Source organism: Pezoporus wallicus, unplaced genomic scaffold (genome assembly GCF_028554395.1).
Source record: "Pezoporus wallicus isolate ANWC-B61680 ecotype Strahan unplaced genomic scaffold, APGP_CSIRO_Pwel_v1 contig_1438, whole genome shotgun sequence".
NCBI classification, from domain to species: domain Eukaryota; kingdom Metazoa; phylum Chordata; class Aves; order Psittaciformes; family Psittacidae; genus Pezoporus; species Pezoporus wallicus.
This window is the reverse complement of record NW_026638681.1, coordinates 944,785-963,938: the sequence shown is the minus strand read 5'-3', so window position 1 is coordinate 963,938 and position 19,154 is coordinate 944,785. Positions and strand designations below refer to the sequence as shown.

General features: G+C 43.7%; 1 protein-coding gene across 1 annotated transcript in view; it reads left to right on the top strand.

Annotated features, from left to right (window-relative positions):
- Positions 1-1,192: 1,192 nt before the first annotated feature.
- The window catches only part of TSPAN7 (tetraspanin 7), a 92,255-nt gene continuing 74,293 nt past the window's right edge, over positions 1,193-19,154 (top strand). The window contains exon 1 of the mRNA XM_057411819.1: positions 1,193-1,341. Within this exon, the coding sequence (XP_057267802.1) occupies positions 1,261-1,341 (81 nt within the window). The 5' untranslated portion in view covers positions 1,193-1,260. The remainder of the gene's footprint in view (positions 1,342-19,154) is intronic.

The window sequence follows — 19,154 nt, the reverse complement described above, 5'->3', positions numbered from 1 at the left end:
GGGAGGGACACGCTGTGCTCCAGTGTTTGTCCCTGTGCACACATACCTTCCTCCAAAACATGAGCTTCAGAAAGCAAACCCTGAGGGTACTCCCTCCATGCCTGCCCGTGGTCTTGGCACAGCAGTTCAGGCTGCCAAGGTACATGTGCACACTCATTCTGGCCATGCTTTCTCTGAAGGCAGCCACCCCACAAGCCTTTTATCCCCACTCTGAGGAGGCTGGTGAGACCCACCACTTGCTGCCAGGGCTCCACAGGATCAGCTCCCTTTCTATTCCAAGACTAATAGTTATTTCCCTGCTGTCCATCCCTCAGTGGATTATGTGGTGGGCTGGTAGATGCAGTGGCGATAACAAGGAGCAGGCTGTCTCTGCAGCTCTGTGCTCTCACCAAGGTGTGCTGCCATCAAGGCCAATCCGGGCCTGGCAGAGATGAGCCAGGTATGTTCCAGATGAAGCTCAGGGGTCTCAAAGTCATATAGAAGTACAAGGTTTCTGATAACTTTAGGCTGGGTTCAGTGCCCAGATTAGTTTTAGGATGGAGCTCAGATCTGAGGCTGAGGTGAAGACAAGGTTAGGAACCAGGCTCCAGCAGCATCCCAGCTTTGTGACCTGCTCCTGTAAGGTAACATCCAAAAATCCTACTGCCTCAACGCAACCAGTAGGGCTGCCAAAGGGAGGCATGGCAGAGATGTGAAGGGGGAGGCCGAGACTCCCAAATGGATTCAGTGCAGAGCTCTGGCTCTTAGACACAGCCTGCCTCACTCGTATGATCTGGCTGCAATCAAAGCACCGTTAAACCTACATTTCTCGCACTTGCCACGGTCTCCACAGCCTTACAGCTTCAACACAAACAGATTTTCACCATGACACTGAATGACGTTTCCTCCCATACTGGCAATTCCCCATCCAGCTCCCACTCGCTGAGCAGGTCAAGGAACGCCTGCGAGCATCTCCACAAGAAAACGGGGCTGCTGGTGGGGGTGTATTTCACTGCATCCCTCAGAGCCTCAAGCTTTTCCCCACTCCTTGAACCACTTCAGCAAACCTCGGCCGCCCAACATTCCGCACCCCTCAAGGCTCTCCCCCAAGCCCCTCAGTGGCGCCCCGAGGGCAGCGCCCCCTGGCAGCAGGCGCAGCGGGCCGAGCCGATCCCAGCGCTGAGCTCACCGCCCTCCGCCCGCCTCCCCCCGCCCCTCCTCCCTGTTCCCTCCCTCCTCCTCCTCCTCCGGCGCCCAGCCCGCAGCCGGGATCTCAGTATTATGGCATCGAGGAGAATGGAGACCAAACCCGTGATAACGTGTCTGAAAACCCTCCTCATCATCTACTCCTTCGTCTTCTGGGTGAGTGCGGCGCGGCGCGGCGCGGCCACACATCCACCCACCGACCCACCGGCAGGGCCCGGCACCCCCGGGGCGGGCTGCGGGGGCTCCGCCGCGGTGTCACCGGTGTGCTGTACGGGGACGTAGCTCTGATGAGGTCGGAATATGTATGTGTATGCACACACATATGTATATATATGCACATACACGCATATGTATATAAATCAATTTTTCTGCCTCTTCTGGGGACGAGCAAATACTCCCCGCGGGGGAAAGTTGCGGGGGTCTCCCCGGCTGCCGCCGTGGTCGCCCTCCTCTCTGCCGCCTCTCAGGCCGGCTGGACCGGGAGCGCGGGTCCCCCGCATCCCCGTCGCGCCGCGGGGCCTCCCTCCCGGTCCCCCGAGGCTCGGTCCGGTCTCACCTGGGTGCTGGCTGCCGCCCGCTGTGTCCGCCGCGCTGCGTTTCGTAACCCGGCCCAGGCTCCCGTAACCCATGTTTATGACCCAGATGCATTAATTGAGTTGCAGCGCTTGATGGAGGGGGAGCCGGGGGATTTCAGGAGACCCCCGAGGCTGGGGGATTCTGCAACGACCTGGTTACTCAGCAGATCCCGGGCACGAGCAGCGTCTGGTGGCGGCGGTCTGCAGCCTGGGGAGCTTTTCGTGGTACATGGTAACAGCGGCCGATAATGGCCCCACCGTGTACTGATAGAGACCATCATCTGCACATCATCGATAAAACGCGCTGGAGCGGATTTGGCACTTCTAGCAAGCGATGCTGATTGTGCGTTACTGTTTTAATAGCTTGCCGTGAAAAGTGTCAGTGAAAGGAAGTTAACTCACATTTTCATCACTCTGCTTAAAAAAGCATTCTGAACACAGAATTGCTTATTCATGGCAATAATGTTTTACATCTTAACAGCTAACACAGGACTTTAACTGTTTCAACTGTAATTTCCTAAGCTTTTTCTTTTTAAAGCAGCGTAACCAAAAGTCATTTTGCTAATCCAGACTTATGGCAGTACCTTTACGTTATCAACCCTCCCAACATTGAACATATCCCCCCTTCTTTTTTAACGATTTTGATGGTAACTGCAGCAGATGTGTCTAATGACTGAAATGAATATGAAGCCGGAATCATCTGTTGGGTTTTTTTGCTGGCAAGTAGATCCTTTATGCTAGTCTCGAGGTAGGCTGCTAGGTTTATACACTTACCACAATTCCAGTATTTACCCTTTCCAGCCCTCTGTTCTCAACAGATCTATAAGAAACCTCTCTTCTTCCTGTGATTGATGAGCAACTGCAGGAGCTCTGGTGAATTCACGCAATCTTTTCAAATGGCGTCTTTTTAGAAAGTGACCGCTGTATCCTCTGCAGCCTGACTAAACAGAGGACTTAAATCAGCATGCCCGTCGAGCTAGCACATTGCACGAACACTAATCTCATTAAAAAAGAGAGAATTGTATGTGGAGCCAAGCAGCTGGCTAAGGGCATCTGCGCTGTAGGTTGTCATGATGCCAGGCCAGGTTGACAGCTGGGACCTCATAGGGTAAATAACACAGCTGAGCTCCAGTCTGGGCGACAGTGATACATCTGCGCTGCCGGGATGCTCTACTGCAAATTCTTTTCCTCTGAACTGTCTGTCAGGCTCCCCTGCATCCCAGTCTTCTCCAAGGGCATGGCCCAGTTAATGTGGCTCTTCCAGTTACTTAACACCTGACAGCAGTTAGGGTGTTTGTCTGTCCTCTTCATTGAGCCTGGAAAAGGAGGAAGAAATAAATATTTGGAGACAGAATCCTGCAACCATGCAAAAGAGAACAAATTTCTTTTAAATCATTCTTGCTGTTGCATCTGGTTTCCCAAGGCCCCAACCTAGGAAAACCTAGGCAGATCTCATTAGGAGAACACAACAGAGAGCTTGGTAAAGGTCCAGAGTAGTGGACAGCAGACCCTACATCTTCATCAGTGGGTCTTCCTTTCAGCATAGAAGAACAGAATCTATTTTCCATTTTCAGTCCCTTTCTGGGCTTTGAATCAACCCATTTCATATAAATTGGAGCAAGCTGCCCTGAGTAGAGTAGAAACATGGTGTGCCCTGGCCGTATCCTCATTTTCGTTATACAGGCAAGTTTGAGAGCTGAGGGATGCACAGAGTTGTCTCTTACTTCCTTTCCCACCTTCCTCCCATTATTTTCTGGGGTACTCTTTGTACCCTTACAAGCTGCTGGCTCTGGAGTCACTGTAATTCAGATTGGGTCCCCATGAATCCGCAGAGCTGAAAATATGGGAAGGATTCAATAGGAGGAACTATTACATGCACCCATCTGAATACCAGGAGGAAACCATGCCAGTGCCACAACTGGCTGGTTTGTAGAATTTTATTCTGATGGCTTCCCATGTGTTTTGGAGAGGTTGTAAGCTGATTTCTGAAGGAGAAAACCCTGCATTGTTCAGCTGCAGTTTGTACGGGTTTTCTTCTAGCTGTGGGGAAGGAGTTACGGTATAACCCAGGGAGGAAAGCCATCCTGTGACAGGGAGGTATGTGGTAGAAATCTTTCAGATATATCTGGCCAGGTGGTTATGGATTGTGATGTGAAGGGACAGGGGGAGAAGACGCTTCTTTGAATCCAGTGGGCTGTTTTGAAACATCCAGAAGGACTTCTCTGTGTTTACTCTGTTTATTAAAGAGATAAAAGAAGACAATACAGACTGATTCTGTCATGTGTGATTATTTGTCAGGGTTAAATATGAATTGCATTTGTGTCAATGAGTGAGATGTATGTAGATGAAGGCTTTTAGTAGAAGCATTAAATGAGACTCCACTGACTACATGGGAGCTGCAGGGCAGTAATGAAGAGACATGGTTCATTCAAATTTGATACTGTGTAGCCTGTTCTTTTCCAAATAGGTTTTGTTTAACTGTATTTGTTATTTTGATAGCTTCCTCTCCTCCCCTTCACCATGCTTCCTGACTTCTTTCCATAAATGTATCAACACGGTAAAAAAATTCCATAAACTGAGATAACAAGCTTTTTATGTGCTCATATGTATTGTTATTCATAGTACACATTAAATGCCTAGGGTTACCACTTTTGGTCCTTAAGGGACATAGTAATAAAAATTCTACAGCCATTTTTTCCCTAATCAGAATTCTGTACTGAATGCATCTGGTTTGTAACTAGTAGATTAAAAAAGGCAATAAAAAGCACTGCTTGGCTGTTAGGTATTTTTATTTTTTTTCTTTTGGGCATCATAAATTGCTTGCATAGAAAATCAAGATATAATCTGTCTTGCTTTTAAGGGAAGATGAATTTTGGATTAGGATTCAAAGTGAATTTTTTGTAGAGGACTAAAACCTTTAAGCACCCTCAGTATCTTACATTTACCTATTTCTTAAGTGAACTTATGTCTTAAAATGTATGTATACTTAACATTTCACTGTAGGCTTTAAAATATATTTTGTTGTCACATTAACAGCCTATCTCAATGTGTTTTGGAGGAGAGCTTTAAGAATGCATGCAGCGGTCCTTAGAGTTATGGGGCTGCAGAAAGTGTGTTTCAACTTCCATGCGAAGCTTGTTGCCCCAAACAGGCACTGTAGCAAAGTGAGTAGCTTCTGATTTTAGGCGCTGTGGGACACTTGGCTCTCAAATAAATGCTTTGTGTGTGCTGTCCTGCTGGTATGGGTGTTTCTTGCTGTTAATTAATGTAATAAAAGCATATGAGTAGAATTTCCATTCAGATATATTTCAAAGGCAGGTTACTGATCTGAAGAATATCTTCCGACCAAGATCAATGTTTTGGATGCTGAATTAGGTTCTTAGAACTTGGCTTGGTTTTTGCTATGTGATATAAACAGAACTAAGATACCTATTTGCAAGAGTAATAGTTTAGTTTGCCAAGGTTTTATGGCTTGGAAAATGCACCTGTGCATTCTGGTATGACCCCATGGAGGTGAGCAGGTGGCAGGAGAGCCATGGAGTAGAGTGCGGTGGAAGCACCACTTGGTTGTGAGGCCTCAGCCAGCACAGTTCTAAAACAGCTTGAAACTGCATGTTTCCATAGCATTGTTCTTTCAGCTATTTTCTCTGGTGGCTGCATGAATGTGGGTGTGTGGAGGGCAGGGTGGTCAGAAGATGGTCCCATGAAGAACGACGGACTCAGGCCCCCCTCTGGTCAGTAGGCACGGGCAGAGCTGGCGTTCGATTTGGAGGAGCATCTCCCCCATCTCCCTCTTTTCTCAGGCTTCCTCAAGGAGGACGTCACTGGTGGGGGACAGGCAGCTGCATTGCTCAAGCTGCAGCCGTACAGTAGAGGTGGCATTCATCCACCATTTCAGGAGCTCATAAAGCCATTTTCTGGGAAATGCCTGAGACAAAGAGCAGTCGCAGTGGCCTGCTCTGTAACAGAAATTTATGGCTGAACTGCTGACCCATCTTCACATGCAGCCGTTTGAGCCGTATATTTTAATACAAGATTCAATTTTCGTGTCCCTTTGAGTTACTGGTGCCATTAGTTATCTTCATTATGGATGTCCAGCTGGGTTGCTGAAATTACTGTTTTTCTCCCCAGAACTTCTTTCCAGTGCTTCTGCACTGGTTTCAGCATGTGTCTGGTCTTTTTAATAACTTTTGCCATGCTTAAGTTCTTTCTTTTATTTTTCTTAAATATCTGATAGCAGATGGTTTTAAAGGAAGTATTTTGGAAATGGTTTAGCTCTCCCATGTGGCTTAGATTGCTTAATATTCTGGTAGTTCCATTGACTGCAAAGTCATCATTGCTATATTTTTAGAAATAAGTTTTACCATTTGCACATAGTTACCTGGAATCCAGAAATATTACACTCTCAAAAATGAACAATATCCTCATTATGCTGGATTTGGAGTGCTCTGTTGTTTAGGCACAAACTTCATGCAGTTGCCTCCTTAAGTCAGTTGTTTTCTGTTCTGTTTTTCATAATGACATAGAAGGAAGATTAAAGATAACTGTGTTTTCTTGTGAGCGTAGCCCCAGGTGAATTCTGTTGGGTAATAAATAACTGGATTAAAAGGGGGAAAAAAAAAAAGAAGGCTAGATGATGTTTAAAATCACAGCTCCAGATTAAGCTTTCCCTTTTGGGGTACTTACCCAACTTGGCTTACTTTTGTGGGTTTTTTTATCTCATCTGTGATATAAACCCCCTTAATAATAGTCCTGATAGCAGAGAGCCATGCCACCATGCCAGCTCTGCTAAGTGCAAGTAAAGGAAGAAGGTAAAGCTGTGATTTTCCTATACTGTGAAAATCTTCCCTGTGAGGGTGTTGAGGCACTGGCACAGGTTGCCCAGAGAAGCTGTGGCTGCCCCATCCCTGGCAGTGTTCAAGGCCAGGTTGGGCGGTGCTTTGAGCAACCTGGTCTAGTGGAAGGTGTCCCTGCCCATGGCAGGGGTTGGATCTAGGTGAGCTTGAAGTTCCCTTCCAAACCAAACCATTCTACGATTCTGTGATATAAAGCAGTAATAGACTTTGCTGTTGCTCCTTCTTTTCTTGCTGTTTGTGTAACTATGCTTACATCTTGACAAGGTACCTGCTACACTTTGACCTTGGAATTTGTGTCTGGACAGTTCTCTAGTTTGGGGATGGAATCTTTTTCACCTAACAGATCAGTTTGGACTGGTGAAGAGGGATAGTAGATGACTTGAAGTTATGTTTGGGAAGATGTAGGATGCATTCAGAAACAAGCAATGGCAGAAGTCCTTGCTTTTTCGCGAGTGATGGGATAGGGCTGTGGAGGAGTACTGAGGTGTGCATAGAAAACACTTCGGCTGTTCAGCCTTCACTCCTGCTCTCAGCAACCAGTTGTGTGGCCTAAACAGTGTAGCTACAAATTCTAGGGAAGGGTTAGTACTTTTCCATGGGAAAGGCAGTAAAGCCCTTTTTCTTAGGTGCTGGTTCATGCCAGCCTTGCTTGTCAAGGAAATGGAGGCAATTATTGTAGGTAAACCAAGGGAATTTAAAGTGGCTCCAAGAATCTGATTTCATCTCTGATTATGTGACTATTTATCAATTCCCTGTTCTGTCAGGGTGGTAAATTAGGCTGCCTAAATTAGTTGTCTCCATCTCTGGATTTTTCTCATCATTTCTTTGGTTGTTGCAACTGTCCTACAAATTTATGTGCCAGTGAGTTAATAGATGAATATCCAGAAAGGTTCTTTGTGCATGTGAGCTTGCAGAAACATCCTCAATCTTTCTCATCCTTTTAAAGTGCAGTGATACTTGTTACAGAAATGCTAGCTTTAAACTGCAATACCAAGTCTGTTCTACATCCACCAAATTGTGGATGAAAATCCTTTTGACCTCAATGTCTTCCAAACCTAGGGGACTGAATCTTCAGAATAAAACACAAGACTCCAGAGGTGACTACAAGGAGGAGATGACAGTTACTCTAATGCCAGTTTTATTTACGTGATGTTATTTCTTTAAGCTCATCGTAGTTAATTAGCATTTAATCATTTATTGGAGAATAGATCCTTCACATCAGTAGAGCAGGCCTCTTTCCATCTTAGATCTCTTTCACTATGGTGGGCAGATGGCTTACATGTTCTGTCTTTATAACAGTTCTGGGTTATGAGAGGGAAACATTTAAATTTCTCTCGTACTAGAGGGACTCTGAAGCATGGCATGCTCATGTCTTACAGGATTAACGTTATTTCATAGCTGAGCTGGTTCTTTGAGCTCGGGAGTAGGCCACAGGATTTTTAAGAGTGTAATAAAAGAATGGAAGCGATGCTGTTAATTTTGCTGTAATTTCCATGTGGTGCTTTGCAAGATATTTTCCAGATGTTCTTTTTTCATCTATAAGATTCTGGGGACAGTGCTAAAATCCTTCAAAGAAGGAGGCAGCTCTTATTCCCTCTCAATTTCTCACTTTTCCCATCTCTGGGAATTGCCATGCTGAGTTCAGGTTGTGGCTGGTTACTGTGCAGTGCCCAAGGAGACCCCCGTCTGGAAACTAGGCTGGGTTCACCAGAAGGCAGCAGGACCTGCAGAGCTTCCTGGGCTGGGCAGAAGGCTGAAATTGTGTCTTGTGAACGTTTATTTCTCAGAGTTATTTGCTGTGAACTTTGAGAAAAGGTTGGATTTGGTTTGGGCTGTATGAGGATTTGGATGGATCAGGTTGAAATGTTCTTTTTTAGGTTTTTAGCAGACTTTTAAAGAGTTTATTTGCTAGGATAATGTGATGGTGTTAATAATGATGTAGTGGACTTAATCTGCAAGTCTATGGGCCTTGAGGCTAGACCTAAGGAAAAGGTTGGCATGCTTATATGGTGCAGCAGAGAGGAAGGAGAGAAGAGGAATGGATTAAACCCTGGAAATATCATAGGAAGAAGACCACTTACATTTCCCTAAAACTGGGAAGTGATAGAAGCCCTGCTGTATGGCCCTTGCAACCACTGAGTGCTTTAATGACTTTAGATAGAAATGAGTGGCTCAGGTCTGCAGATACCATATGACTGAAATTATCAATGAAACCAACAAGATCTTCAGTCTTGTTCCTGACCAAGTTACATGTGCTGCTTCAGAGAATACAGTATATGGGAACACAAATTACACTGACCACCACCAGCAAAGTACATTTACAACTCACCCACAAGAAATTTCTAGCCCACAAGGAATTATTCGTTTTACGAGGACCTAAGCATATTCCCTGCAACTGAAGTTTCAGCTAGACCAGCGTGATTTCATCCTTTGGTAAGTTTTAAAAACATTTATCTTTAGAATGGAGTTTCCAATGGGTTGGCCTCCATCTGGCAACAACTTCAAAGTGCTTAGAATAAATTACTTAGCATTTTTGGCAACAGAATGTGAAAAAGTGCTCATTTTGTATGTTTCTAAAAATAAATAGGAGCTATATCAAAATCTGAAGTTTTGGTAGTTTTCTTAGGGATGGAAACTGTTAGTGATTTGGGAAATCCTAAAAAAATGAAGTTTTCGAAGAAACAAGGATTTCCTGATTATGCCAGGTAATGACTTTTTTGTAGGTAGACTTGAAACTTAGGCGAGTTTATGCCATCATGGGTTGTGTCATGGCATATGTTGAATCAGTCCAATTAGGCGGAACCAAGGCTTGCCCTTCTGGAGATCTACGAAGTGTGTTGGCTTCAAAGTCATATCTGGGGCTTGTGGCCCACACAGAGTCGAAAGCCTGTAACAGAGGTAGGGAACCTTGGGTCTGGGGCTCATGCAGTCTGCAAGGATGTATGCCTGGACTGGTCTTTTTATCCATGTTATAAGATAATGCAAAGGTGAGTGACTGCCTGGGGCTCTCCAAATGCTCTGCTCTGACCTCACCAAAGAAAACGTGAAGGACATTGTATACAGTTTATAGAAATGCATGCAGATTAATTCCAAAAGCTATCTGAGGTGGAAGGATTGCTGCAAATTTCCTCTGGTGAAGGGAAGAGGGCAAGATAACATTATTTCTATTGTGCTCCTTAATAGTCTGCTGGCCAAAGAATTTTCATTACAACTTGCAATTGCCACCACTGTGTCAAAAGACAATCAAAACACCAGAAATCTATCAGGAAAGCTGTGGCTTTTATTCTTGTAAGAGTAAGTTAAGATAAAGGAGAAGACACTTTCCAGGTATGTATTAAGAGAAGAAAGGATGGAAACTCAATCCTCCGCTATACGGTACACTTCAATAGTGCTTAACATCTGACTGGCTTTAATAAGGCTTTTAATGATAACATAATTAAGTGCATGTCACTTCTGTTTCTCCTTGAAAACAAAGAGGAAACAAAAATACAGATAGGTTGTTTACCCGCAGTGCTTCAATACTGATGGCTGCATCTCATCATTGGGATCATTTTTACTGCTGCAGCTCCCCTGTGCTGGATGTAGGATGTGCGCACTGATTGCATATAGAGCGTGATTCAAATTGCCTGCAAAATAATGTTTTATAGGAAACCAGAAGCGGATACTATTGCATGTTTAGAGACTTCTTTTTTTTTTTTTAACTTCCTCTTGGTTTCCAGGTCATTGATACTATGTTAGAAATTATTTTTTGTGCAGCTGCATCTTTGTGTCAGTTGAAGCAGGCCCAGATTGCAGTTGCTAGTTAATACTGAGATCAGTGTATGCATTATCTGGGACTGAGTTTCTCTTTCCGGTAGACTGCTGAGTTAAATTATGCAGGTCAAATGACCTAGAGGCTTAAATTAATTTCTCTTGTCCCAGAGCAACTTGCAGGCCATCTATGCATCACCTGTGGACTTTAGGGGTCTTTTTGTATTCAAGCACAGTTTAAAAGGTCCTGAAGAAAGAACCAGGATCTCAAGATGTCAGGGAGCTGGCTGTCAGGAGTATTTCAATGTTCCTTCCTGGAACACAGAAGTCATGCCCTAGTGTATTCCTTGCCGTCTGTTCTCATAAAACAGGGGATGGTGCGAAGGGATGGAGTCAGGACTTACTAATGGAAAGTCACACCTTTAAGACATCAAAGAAGAAGTAGTTTATGAGGATGGCATTATGGGTTTATTTTTGTCATGGCAGTAGGATTGGGGAAGCATACAGCCTTTCTAGGAGGCAGCAAGACCTTGCTGTATCTACTATGTGCAGGATCTTTCTGCAGCTTTCAGAGTGCTGGTGCAGAACTCTCACTGTCAGGATGGGGCAGCTTTTCTCTTTGCCCATGGCCTTGTAGACAACTACCTTCTTTCTTAATTTATGGAAAATTACTCCATTTTTTTTATTTTTCCCCTTTGGTCTCCCTGCTTCAAAGCAGTGGTTTTTGCTGAGCATCGTTCCAGCATGGAGAAATTGGATGAGGCTTTGAGCTACCTCGTCTAATGGAAGGTGTTCCTGCCCATGGGAGGAGGGTTTGAACTAGATGACCTTTAAGCTTCCTTCCAACCCAACCCATTGTATGGTTCTATGAAAGGACCACCCAGTGCCTTCTGTTCACTCACAGTCCTGAGCTCACCTACTCTTGGCCATGTTTACCAGCACACTCACTGGAAAGGCATGCCAGACAGGACCACTGGTCCTTGCTCCATCCAAGGTGGACCCTGCCATAGCCAGGGACCAGCCCTGGGGCAGCTGTGGGGTGGGAAGTCCCATGGAGCTCACCAGCCCACGAAATTACAAGCTGCAGGAGATGTGCTGGACCAAGCAGTGTGGTAAATAAACCAAGTGTTTCACCCAGCAATTGCATTATTTTCAACTGAAACCAGAAACAAAAATAAACCCTCCCACTTCCAGGAGGGCTGTGTTTTGTAAGCAATGGCTAGTTGCTTTCTGATGTGAAAGATGGCTGTACTTAAAATAGGTACCTCTGTGGGAGAGAGAATTTTCATCTAGTGAAATTGTGCAGAACAATATGGAAAAGTTGCCTCAGTTTCTGTGAGCTGGCAAGACACACATGGGATACTTATGCAGAGAAACAGAGAAATACAAAACAAACCCGGTCCCTGTAGGGAAACCTGAGCATGCTGCACCATAGCTATTTTTTAACAGAAGTATCAGATTTAAAGTGTTCCCTCCCCCCTCACTTGCTGGCCTCAGAGGGCCAGGGGACCAGACAGGATTAATCCGTGTACCCTGAAGAATATCCAGTATTAAAAGCAAGGAGCTGGGCTGTTTTGTACAACAGAGCAATCTCTTCAAGATGAAGGATATAACCAAGCCCCAACCACTTAGTTGATTTATTCTTTTAATTTCATGAGGTGCTTGGCTTTGCAGTTTCATGTTGGTGTTAAACCAAAATGACTTCCTATTTTTTCCAGCACCATCAAATATGTAAAGTACATAAGATGGCAGACCTCTAAATCTGAAGGACATCAAGAAGAATTTCATGCTAAGTCTTTGCTCTTAGGCAATCTATCATATATAATGATATAAAAATGAGAGCCACCTCATTAGTGAGAAACATTTAACCAGTTTTTCTTCTAGTACCATTCACCAGTTGATCAGTTGTGCACCCAAGTCCAAGTCTACGTGGCAGTAACATTAGCCTTTGGAAAGCATATTTTCTCTATATTGTATGTTAGTGCTACACTGGTAAGAAAAATGATATGATATAAAAAAGACATTTTAAGATTAATTAAATCAGCTGAGGTTGATGAGTATATATGGGTGGACTGAGTTTGCTCTGCTTAAAATCAGTGAGAATCATAGATGACCAGACTGTTTTATGCAGTCAGCTCATTGTTTTTTAAACTCACCTGTGCTTAATATTCAGGTTCAGTGAAACAGAAGGTTGTTCTGGTTTGGAACCCACAGAATTCCCATAGAGTTGTGATTGAGAAGGTCTGTCACTCATTCTTGTGCTGGCTATCTCGGAAGAATAAACTTTTTTTCCCTTTCTCTGTCAAGACAGATAACTTGTTAAGTTCTGCCTCCTATCTCTGTACTTGCTTTGGTTGCCCTTCTGATTTTGCAGCGCAACATCATTTCACAAGAAGATGGCTGCTCCTCCATGGTGGTGGTTCCATTACTCCAAAAGAGGTAGAATTACCTTTAAAATTTTGCAGCTGCTATAGACACAAAGCCTAAACTAAAGAACATGAGAGCAAAAGACCCACTATGTAGATGTGATTATGAGGTAGTGTGCTGTGGGATCACACGTGAGTCAGCTGGTGGATGAATGAATGCTGAGTATTATGGCCAGAATCAGAAGGCATGTCAGAGTGCACGTTGTTTGGATTAAATTCTGGAAAAAAATGGGGCCTGGCTGTTTCCTGTATGTTAATATGGTGAGGTTTTTACATCGACAGTTGTGTATTGTGTTTTTTCTGTTCTTTAAATGCTGTTGTCCTTAAGAAGCATTGTGTAAATACTCATGAGGAAAAAAAGATGTTTGGATTTATTTAACAGTGATAGTCCTTCAAAAGTAATAGTTGTCATGCCCATTTTATAGACAGGCACTGTTGTAAGTCAAGCAATATGTCTAAGGAACAGCTGTGTCAAATTTGGCACAGCTGTCAATCAGTTATTTTAAGTCCCTGACTGTAATAACTACTACATTGTAGCACTCACATAGACATCTTACTTCAATTGCAGAAACAGCAAGCTGAAATAAAAATTGCATTTTACCTGCTGTTAAGGTAGCTTGTAGAGTATGGGAGTATTTCTGTGAAGTCTAATGAATACTGCTGTTGGAAGGAGCAGCTGGCTTTATCTGAACCATGAAATTAGTAGACCATCATGTTCTTTATTCTGGAGTTGCATGCAGAATGCACTGGGAAAAGCATTTCAGGTTGCCCAATATGTTGCAAGAGGGATCAGAGCTACCAGTGCATGACAGCTGGCCCCCAGGTGAGTGGGCTTTCACAGCTGGGAATGATCCAGGCAACTTTCCTGACTTCATAGATCAGGCAAGCCCTTTTGTGGGGGAAAAAATAACCCAAATCCCCTCATGCAGAGTATAAGAGGGCATAGGTTTCCTTCAAGGAAGTAGGTGCACATTTCTGTAGGTGGATATCCACCTCTGTTTTGAAAGATCATTTGGCTTGGGAGCAATCATGTTGGCCTCAAAGGAGGGAAACTCAATGTGCCTGCTTAAGAATGTCTTCCTCATCCTCTTTGTGCTGTCAGTGATTTGTTATCTCCATAGTATATACCAAATGTGGCAGGCAAGACCGAGTTTAAATGCTGACCTCTAGAACAAGCTAGTTTTCTTACTTTTACTGTGCTTTGTGGTATGGAGACGGATGTTGGTAACATGGAGCTCTGGTTAAACACTAGTATGCAGAATTTTGTGATTAGTGGATTCTGCCACATTTTCTAACTGAGGTTGTCAAGTGATCCTAGCAATTAGACTGACCTCTTAGCTAAAGAAGGATTTCTCTCTAATTTATTCGTGCAGTGGATTCTGTGACAGCTGCAAAGAATTATTAGCAGTTTTCTTTGCTAAATTTTAATTGGACAGCTACAAAGTACAGTCTATGTGGGGATGGCAGCTCTCAGAAGTCTCTTTTAGCACAGGAAAAGTACACTAACATCTACCAGGGTGAGGTTGAGTTGTGCTGGAAAGAACAGAGTGGGCTTCCCAAGCTGCCATTTAAGGCTAGAATAAGTTGTGAGGATTTCAAGTCACTTAATAGAGGAAGCATCTAGTCTGGGGACTTCTTCAAGAAGAAGGGGCTTTGTTCATGCTGACAGCCTACGCTGTAGCCCATAGTGTAGGTCTTTGCTCTCTATACACAGCCCAGTGAGGCCCTCCTGGAAGAAGTTAATGCTGCCTGCCCTTGGCTTTGTGTCAGTTAAATTAAGGGTTTTTACTAGCCATAGATTAAGCTGGTGTTGTTTGGTGGGTGTAGGTGGGGACAGCTCACGGGGAAAGAAGTGACCATTCACCAGCATCTTGAGTCTGAGTGGCTTTAAGTGAATGACAGACTGGTTTTCTTCTGATGGTCCCTGTGCAGTTTTATCCTAACTCTTGCAATGGCTATTACTCAGCTGATCAGGCTGCGAGCAGAGCAGAGGAATTTAGAGCAGTCACTGTTTTGTTCTTATCCTCTTGCATGATCTGATGAACAAGAGGGGAAAGGGCTCATCAGGGACTCAGCAAAATGTCATTAATTTCTCTGCCATTCCTGGACATTGCTACCTCAATAAAAGAGAATTTTCAGGTAAGCTACAGCATGATTTCTGTTTCCCACTTCTTCTCCATATGTGGTATCATGCAGAGACAGAGACTGGCCTGTGTGGCTCAGCTCATGTTTTGGTATCTTTTATCACCTTATATGGCGCCGTTTAAATTACACTTTTCAAATCGTAAATTACAAGTTCCTTAGGAAAGACTCCTTAATGCAATTTTGCTGGCAGTTCATTTCATCCTTTTAGTGTAAGTAGTATCAGTCTAGTAGCTAGTGGGGCTGCCTGCTAAGTAGTAACAGATGGCCCATGCTAGCTAGGACAGGAAAGATCATAGGGGTGGGAGCCAGTGTTATCTACGTATGTATTTTGGATTGCATTGTGAGTATTTCCCAGGAGGGAGCACAGCTGGCACTGGAATTGTGGAAACCCGATTTTTGGCATTCTTTATTCCAAGTCTTGGCATACTTGAAAATCAACATATGTGGTTCATGTTGGGATATATCAATGATATTGAAATTATACATCTTCTTGGATAAAATTGCTGCGCTTGCTGGTTTTCTGCCCTTTTTTGACTTATCCTCTAATCAAAAGCACTGTGTGAGAAAGTACACAGAAGACAACAGCCCATTTCATGATGTAATCTTTCTTCGTTTACACTTTAACACAGAATAGCTTTAAAATGTAGTAACTAATGCAAAACTGAAGAAAGAAAACCAGAATTAGTTGTAGACATTTCAGACCTGCTAGCTTTGCTCCTGCACTAAAATGTTTAGGTACCTTGATGGGCAGAAGGCTGAAGAGAAGAGTATACGTCAGAAAATGGCTGCTTTGCAGAGTTCCTCTTCTAGAGCCATCTCTTATTAATGCTGGGCTGGCAGCATCCTCTGTACTCTGCCTTGGTGTTCATTTGTAGTAGTAGGCACATCTCTAAGAGGGAGGGAAAAAGCATGGATGAAGAAAGCTGTGATCTTAAACATAGTCTGTGGAGGTAAATCTTTGATTCTGGTAAGGTGGTTAAGGCTTAGGCACAACCACTGAAGTTAGAATTTGCTTTGTGTACTGCATTATGTTGTTTGTTTGTCAAGGTGGCAGCAGGCAAAGGCCAAGAGATCCTAGATGCAGCTGTGTGATTGTGATTTGGTAGATCGGGCCTTTCAGAGGGCTCTTAATATATAGATTATGATCTGTCCCCTCTTCGCACTAAGAAAACACATATCTGGGAGGCAGGAAACTGTCCCTTTTCACATTAATAAAAATGTGAAAAACTTCAAATTCCCTGTCAGACATGGGAAAATCTTTGTTTTGTGGTTTGTTGGGTTGTTTTGTTTATTTGTTTGGGGTTGGTTTGGGTTTTGTTGTGGTTTGGTTTTTTTATTATTTTGTTTTGTTGTGGGGTTTTTTTGTATTTTTTGTATATGTTTTGTTTGTTTGTTTGTTTTTCTGTTGTTGTCCTAGGAGCGTGCAGTTTAGAAGATAACATTTCATTCAGTTCTCCCCCTGGCACAGTTTGAACTTAAATCCTTTACCTTCCCCCTGGATGGACAGACACTAAGCTGTCTTTGCTTCATGTAAGGTAACTAGAGCTTATGTGAACCATGGGACAATGTAAAATGTTTTGACTTCTTTTCTCAACAGTAGGGTGATAACCTGTAGTAGATAAAACACATTACAAGTGCCCAGAGAATGATGTGGAAGATTAACTAAGGTGATCTTGTCGGGCTGAGACTTTATCCTTGGGCATCTGAGCAAGGAGAAAACACTTCTCCTCAGCCTGACCTGGAAGCATTTGTCTCACAACTTGGCTTATTAAAGTTGCACTTTCCTAGGGCTGCATCACTGCAGTGACAGTAGTTTCTGCCGTCTTAACATCTGTCTTTTGAGCATAAGCAGAAAAAGTGGCAATGCGTTATGAAAAGATCCATGAGGCTGCCTCTGAATTGCTCTGGGAGAGAAGAGGAAATCAAGTAAGGCAGTGGAAACTGCTCCTCTCCCCTTGCTCCACATACACAGACACTTGAATCTAGAGTAAAGCCAAATTCTGCATGGGCTTACTTAGAAGCTTTTCTGGTCATACAAGAAATAGGGATAAATATCTCTTGCCAAATTAACATGGGACTTCTTATTTTGGAAACTGCCTTCCCTACATTTAAAGCATCTATTGCCTCATTTGGTATTAAAGTAAAATCATTGTTCCATTATGTGTTTGTGAACTCATTTTCTTCTGTAGAAAGTAATCTTCCTTAAAGCAGTCACTTCAGCTTAGAGAACTGAATAGCTTTCATGACTCTAGTGACCATACTGTCTTCTGCTGAGTTTCCAAGGAATGCTGAGATACTTCAGAAATTTCTCTTCCTTCTGTATCTCCCCTCTTTCAGTTTAAAGTCATTACCTTGTCCTCTCACTACCTCCCGTTTTAAAGAAGTCCCTCTTCAGTTTTTTTGTAGGCCCCCTTTAGGTACAGGAAGGCAGCTATAACATGTCCCCAGGGCCTTCTCTTCTCCAGGCTGAACAAGTCCAAGTTTCTCAGCCTGAATTCGTAGGAGAGATGCTCCAGCACTATATATATATCTACTGATATACCTATTTTTCATCCTGTTGTGGTTTAAACCCAGTCAGGTAATTCGTTCACTCACTTCCCCCCCTTTCTTGCCCTCCCCCTGCTCTCGGAGGGACGGAGAGGAGAATCAAAAGAATGCAACTCCCACGGGTTGAGATAAGAACAGTTTAGTAACTAAGGTATAACACAAATCACTACTACTACCACCAATGATAATAATGATAAAGGAAATAACAAGGGAACAGAATACAACACCTCACCACCCACTGACCGATAACTCGCCCCCCAAGCCCGACCAAGCTCCGACCGATACCTCCTCCAACCCCGCAGTCTCCCAGCCCTTCCGGCTCACTCCCAGTTACATCCTCGGCATGACGTGCTGTGGTATGGAATACCTCTTTGGTCAGTTTGGGTCAGGTGTCCTGTCTCTGCTTCCTCCCAGCTTCCCCTCCTCCCTGGCAGAGCATGAGGCTCACAAAGTCCTTGGCCAAACCAAAACATCTCTATCAGCTCTGTTCCCGAGCCGAAAGTCAAAACACTGCACTGCACCAGCTACCAAGGAGGAGAAACATGACTGCTACTGCTGAACCCAGGACACATCCTCAGGAGCAAATTATTCTATAATTTAACTAATAAATCAGAGGATTTTAAAAGCTTGTATGAGTTTTTGGTTTGCTTTGAGGTTTTTTTCCAGTTTGTTCAGAATCCCTCAACTGGTGTTTGACTGCAGAGTTCTTACTGGGAGTTCGATTTTCCTTTTCAATTGACCAGGTTTAGAACTCATATGAGTTTGTCCCTCCTGTAGGAGCTAGAATTGATGCAGGATATTTTCAGAGCATTGAACTTAGGTGATCGCTCCAGTCCTATGCCCTGCTTTTTACCAGTGATCTCATTTGTGGAGACACGACTAGAAATGCATTTTTGGTCTTTCAGGGGAAGAAAAGTTTGACTTTATCCCCTCTTTCACCAGAGGCCACAGAATACATGGCTGTGCAAAATGTTCAAATGCACTTAAACGGACATGCTGTCCATCTGGCTCTCCTGTTCTCTGTTAGCTCTGTGATGGAGTGCTGTGGCATACTTTATGGAGAATGACAAAGGACGTACTCTCTGCTTTTGTACCTAAGCTGTTGAAGGGATCAAAATATTTAATGTTAACTCTCCCTTGCATTTCCCTCCTTAAGCTCTGCTCTTAAGAAATAGCTCATTAATTTGTTAGAGGCCTGGTGAGGAAGGAGGGGGTGGAAAGCCACCAGCAAATGAATTTGTTCTGGGTCGGGTCTTCTCACAGCAGTCAGAAGCCTGTTCTGAGCCTGCTCTTTCCCTCCTTGTTCTGTTGGGGAGATTAGGAGCTGGATGATAAGGAAGTTGTTATTACACAACAAGTTACTGTTGTGTAATATACTAGCTTGGGGGCTGCTCACACGCTGGCTGCTATATATAAAATCTCATCTTGATAGACATGAGAAGTTACCGAAGAAATTATGGTAAGGGCTGCATAGCTTACATAGATTCCAAATTTAACGACCTCCTTCTTCCCAAAACAAGAGTTTAAATGTAGTTCCTTTCTTTCCTTTTCAAAGATCTGTGGATAGATCACAAGTTGACAGACAAAAAAAAATATTATTAATACTTTGACCTCATAATTCAGCCTTGCTGCTAGATAGTAATTGGCAGGTTCCCTTTGTGCGGGCTTGG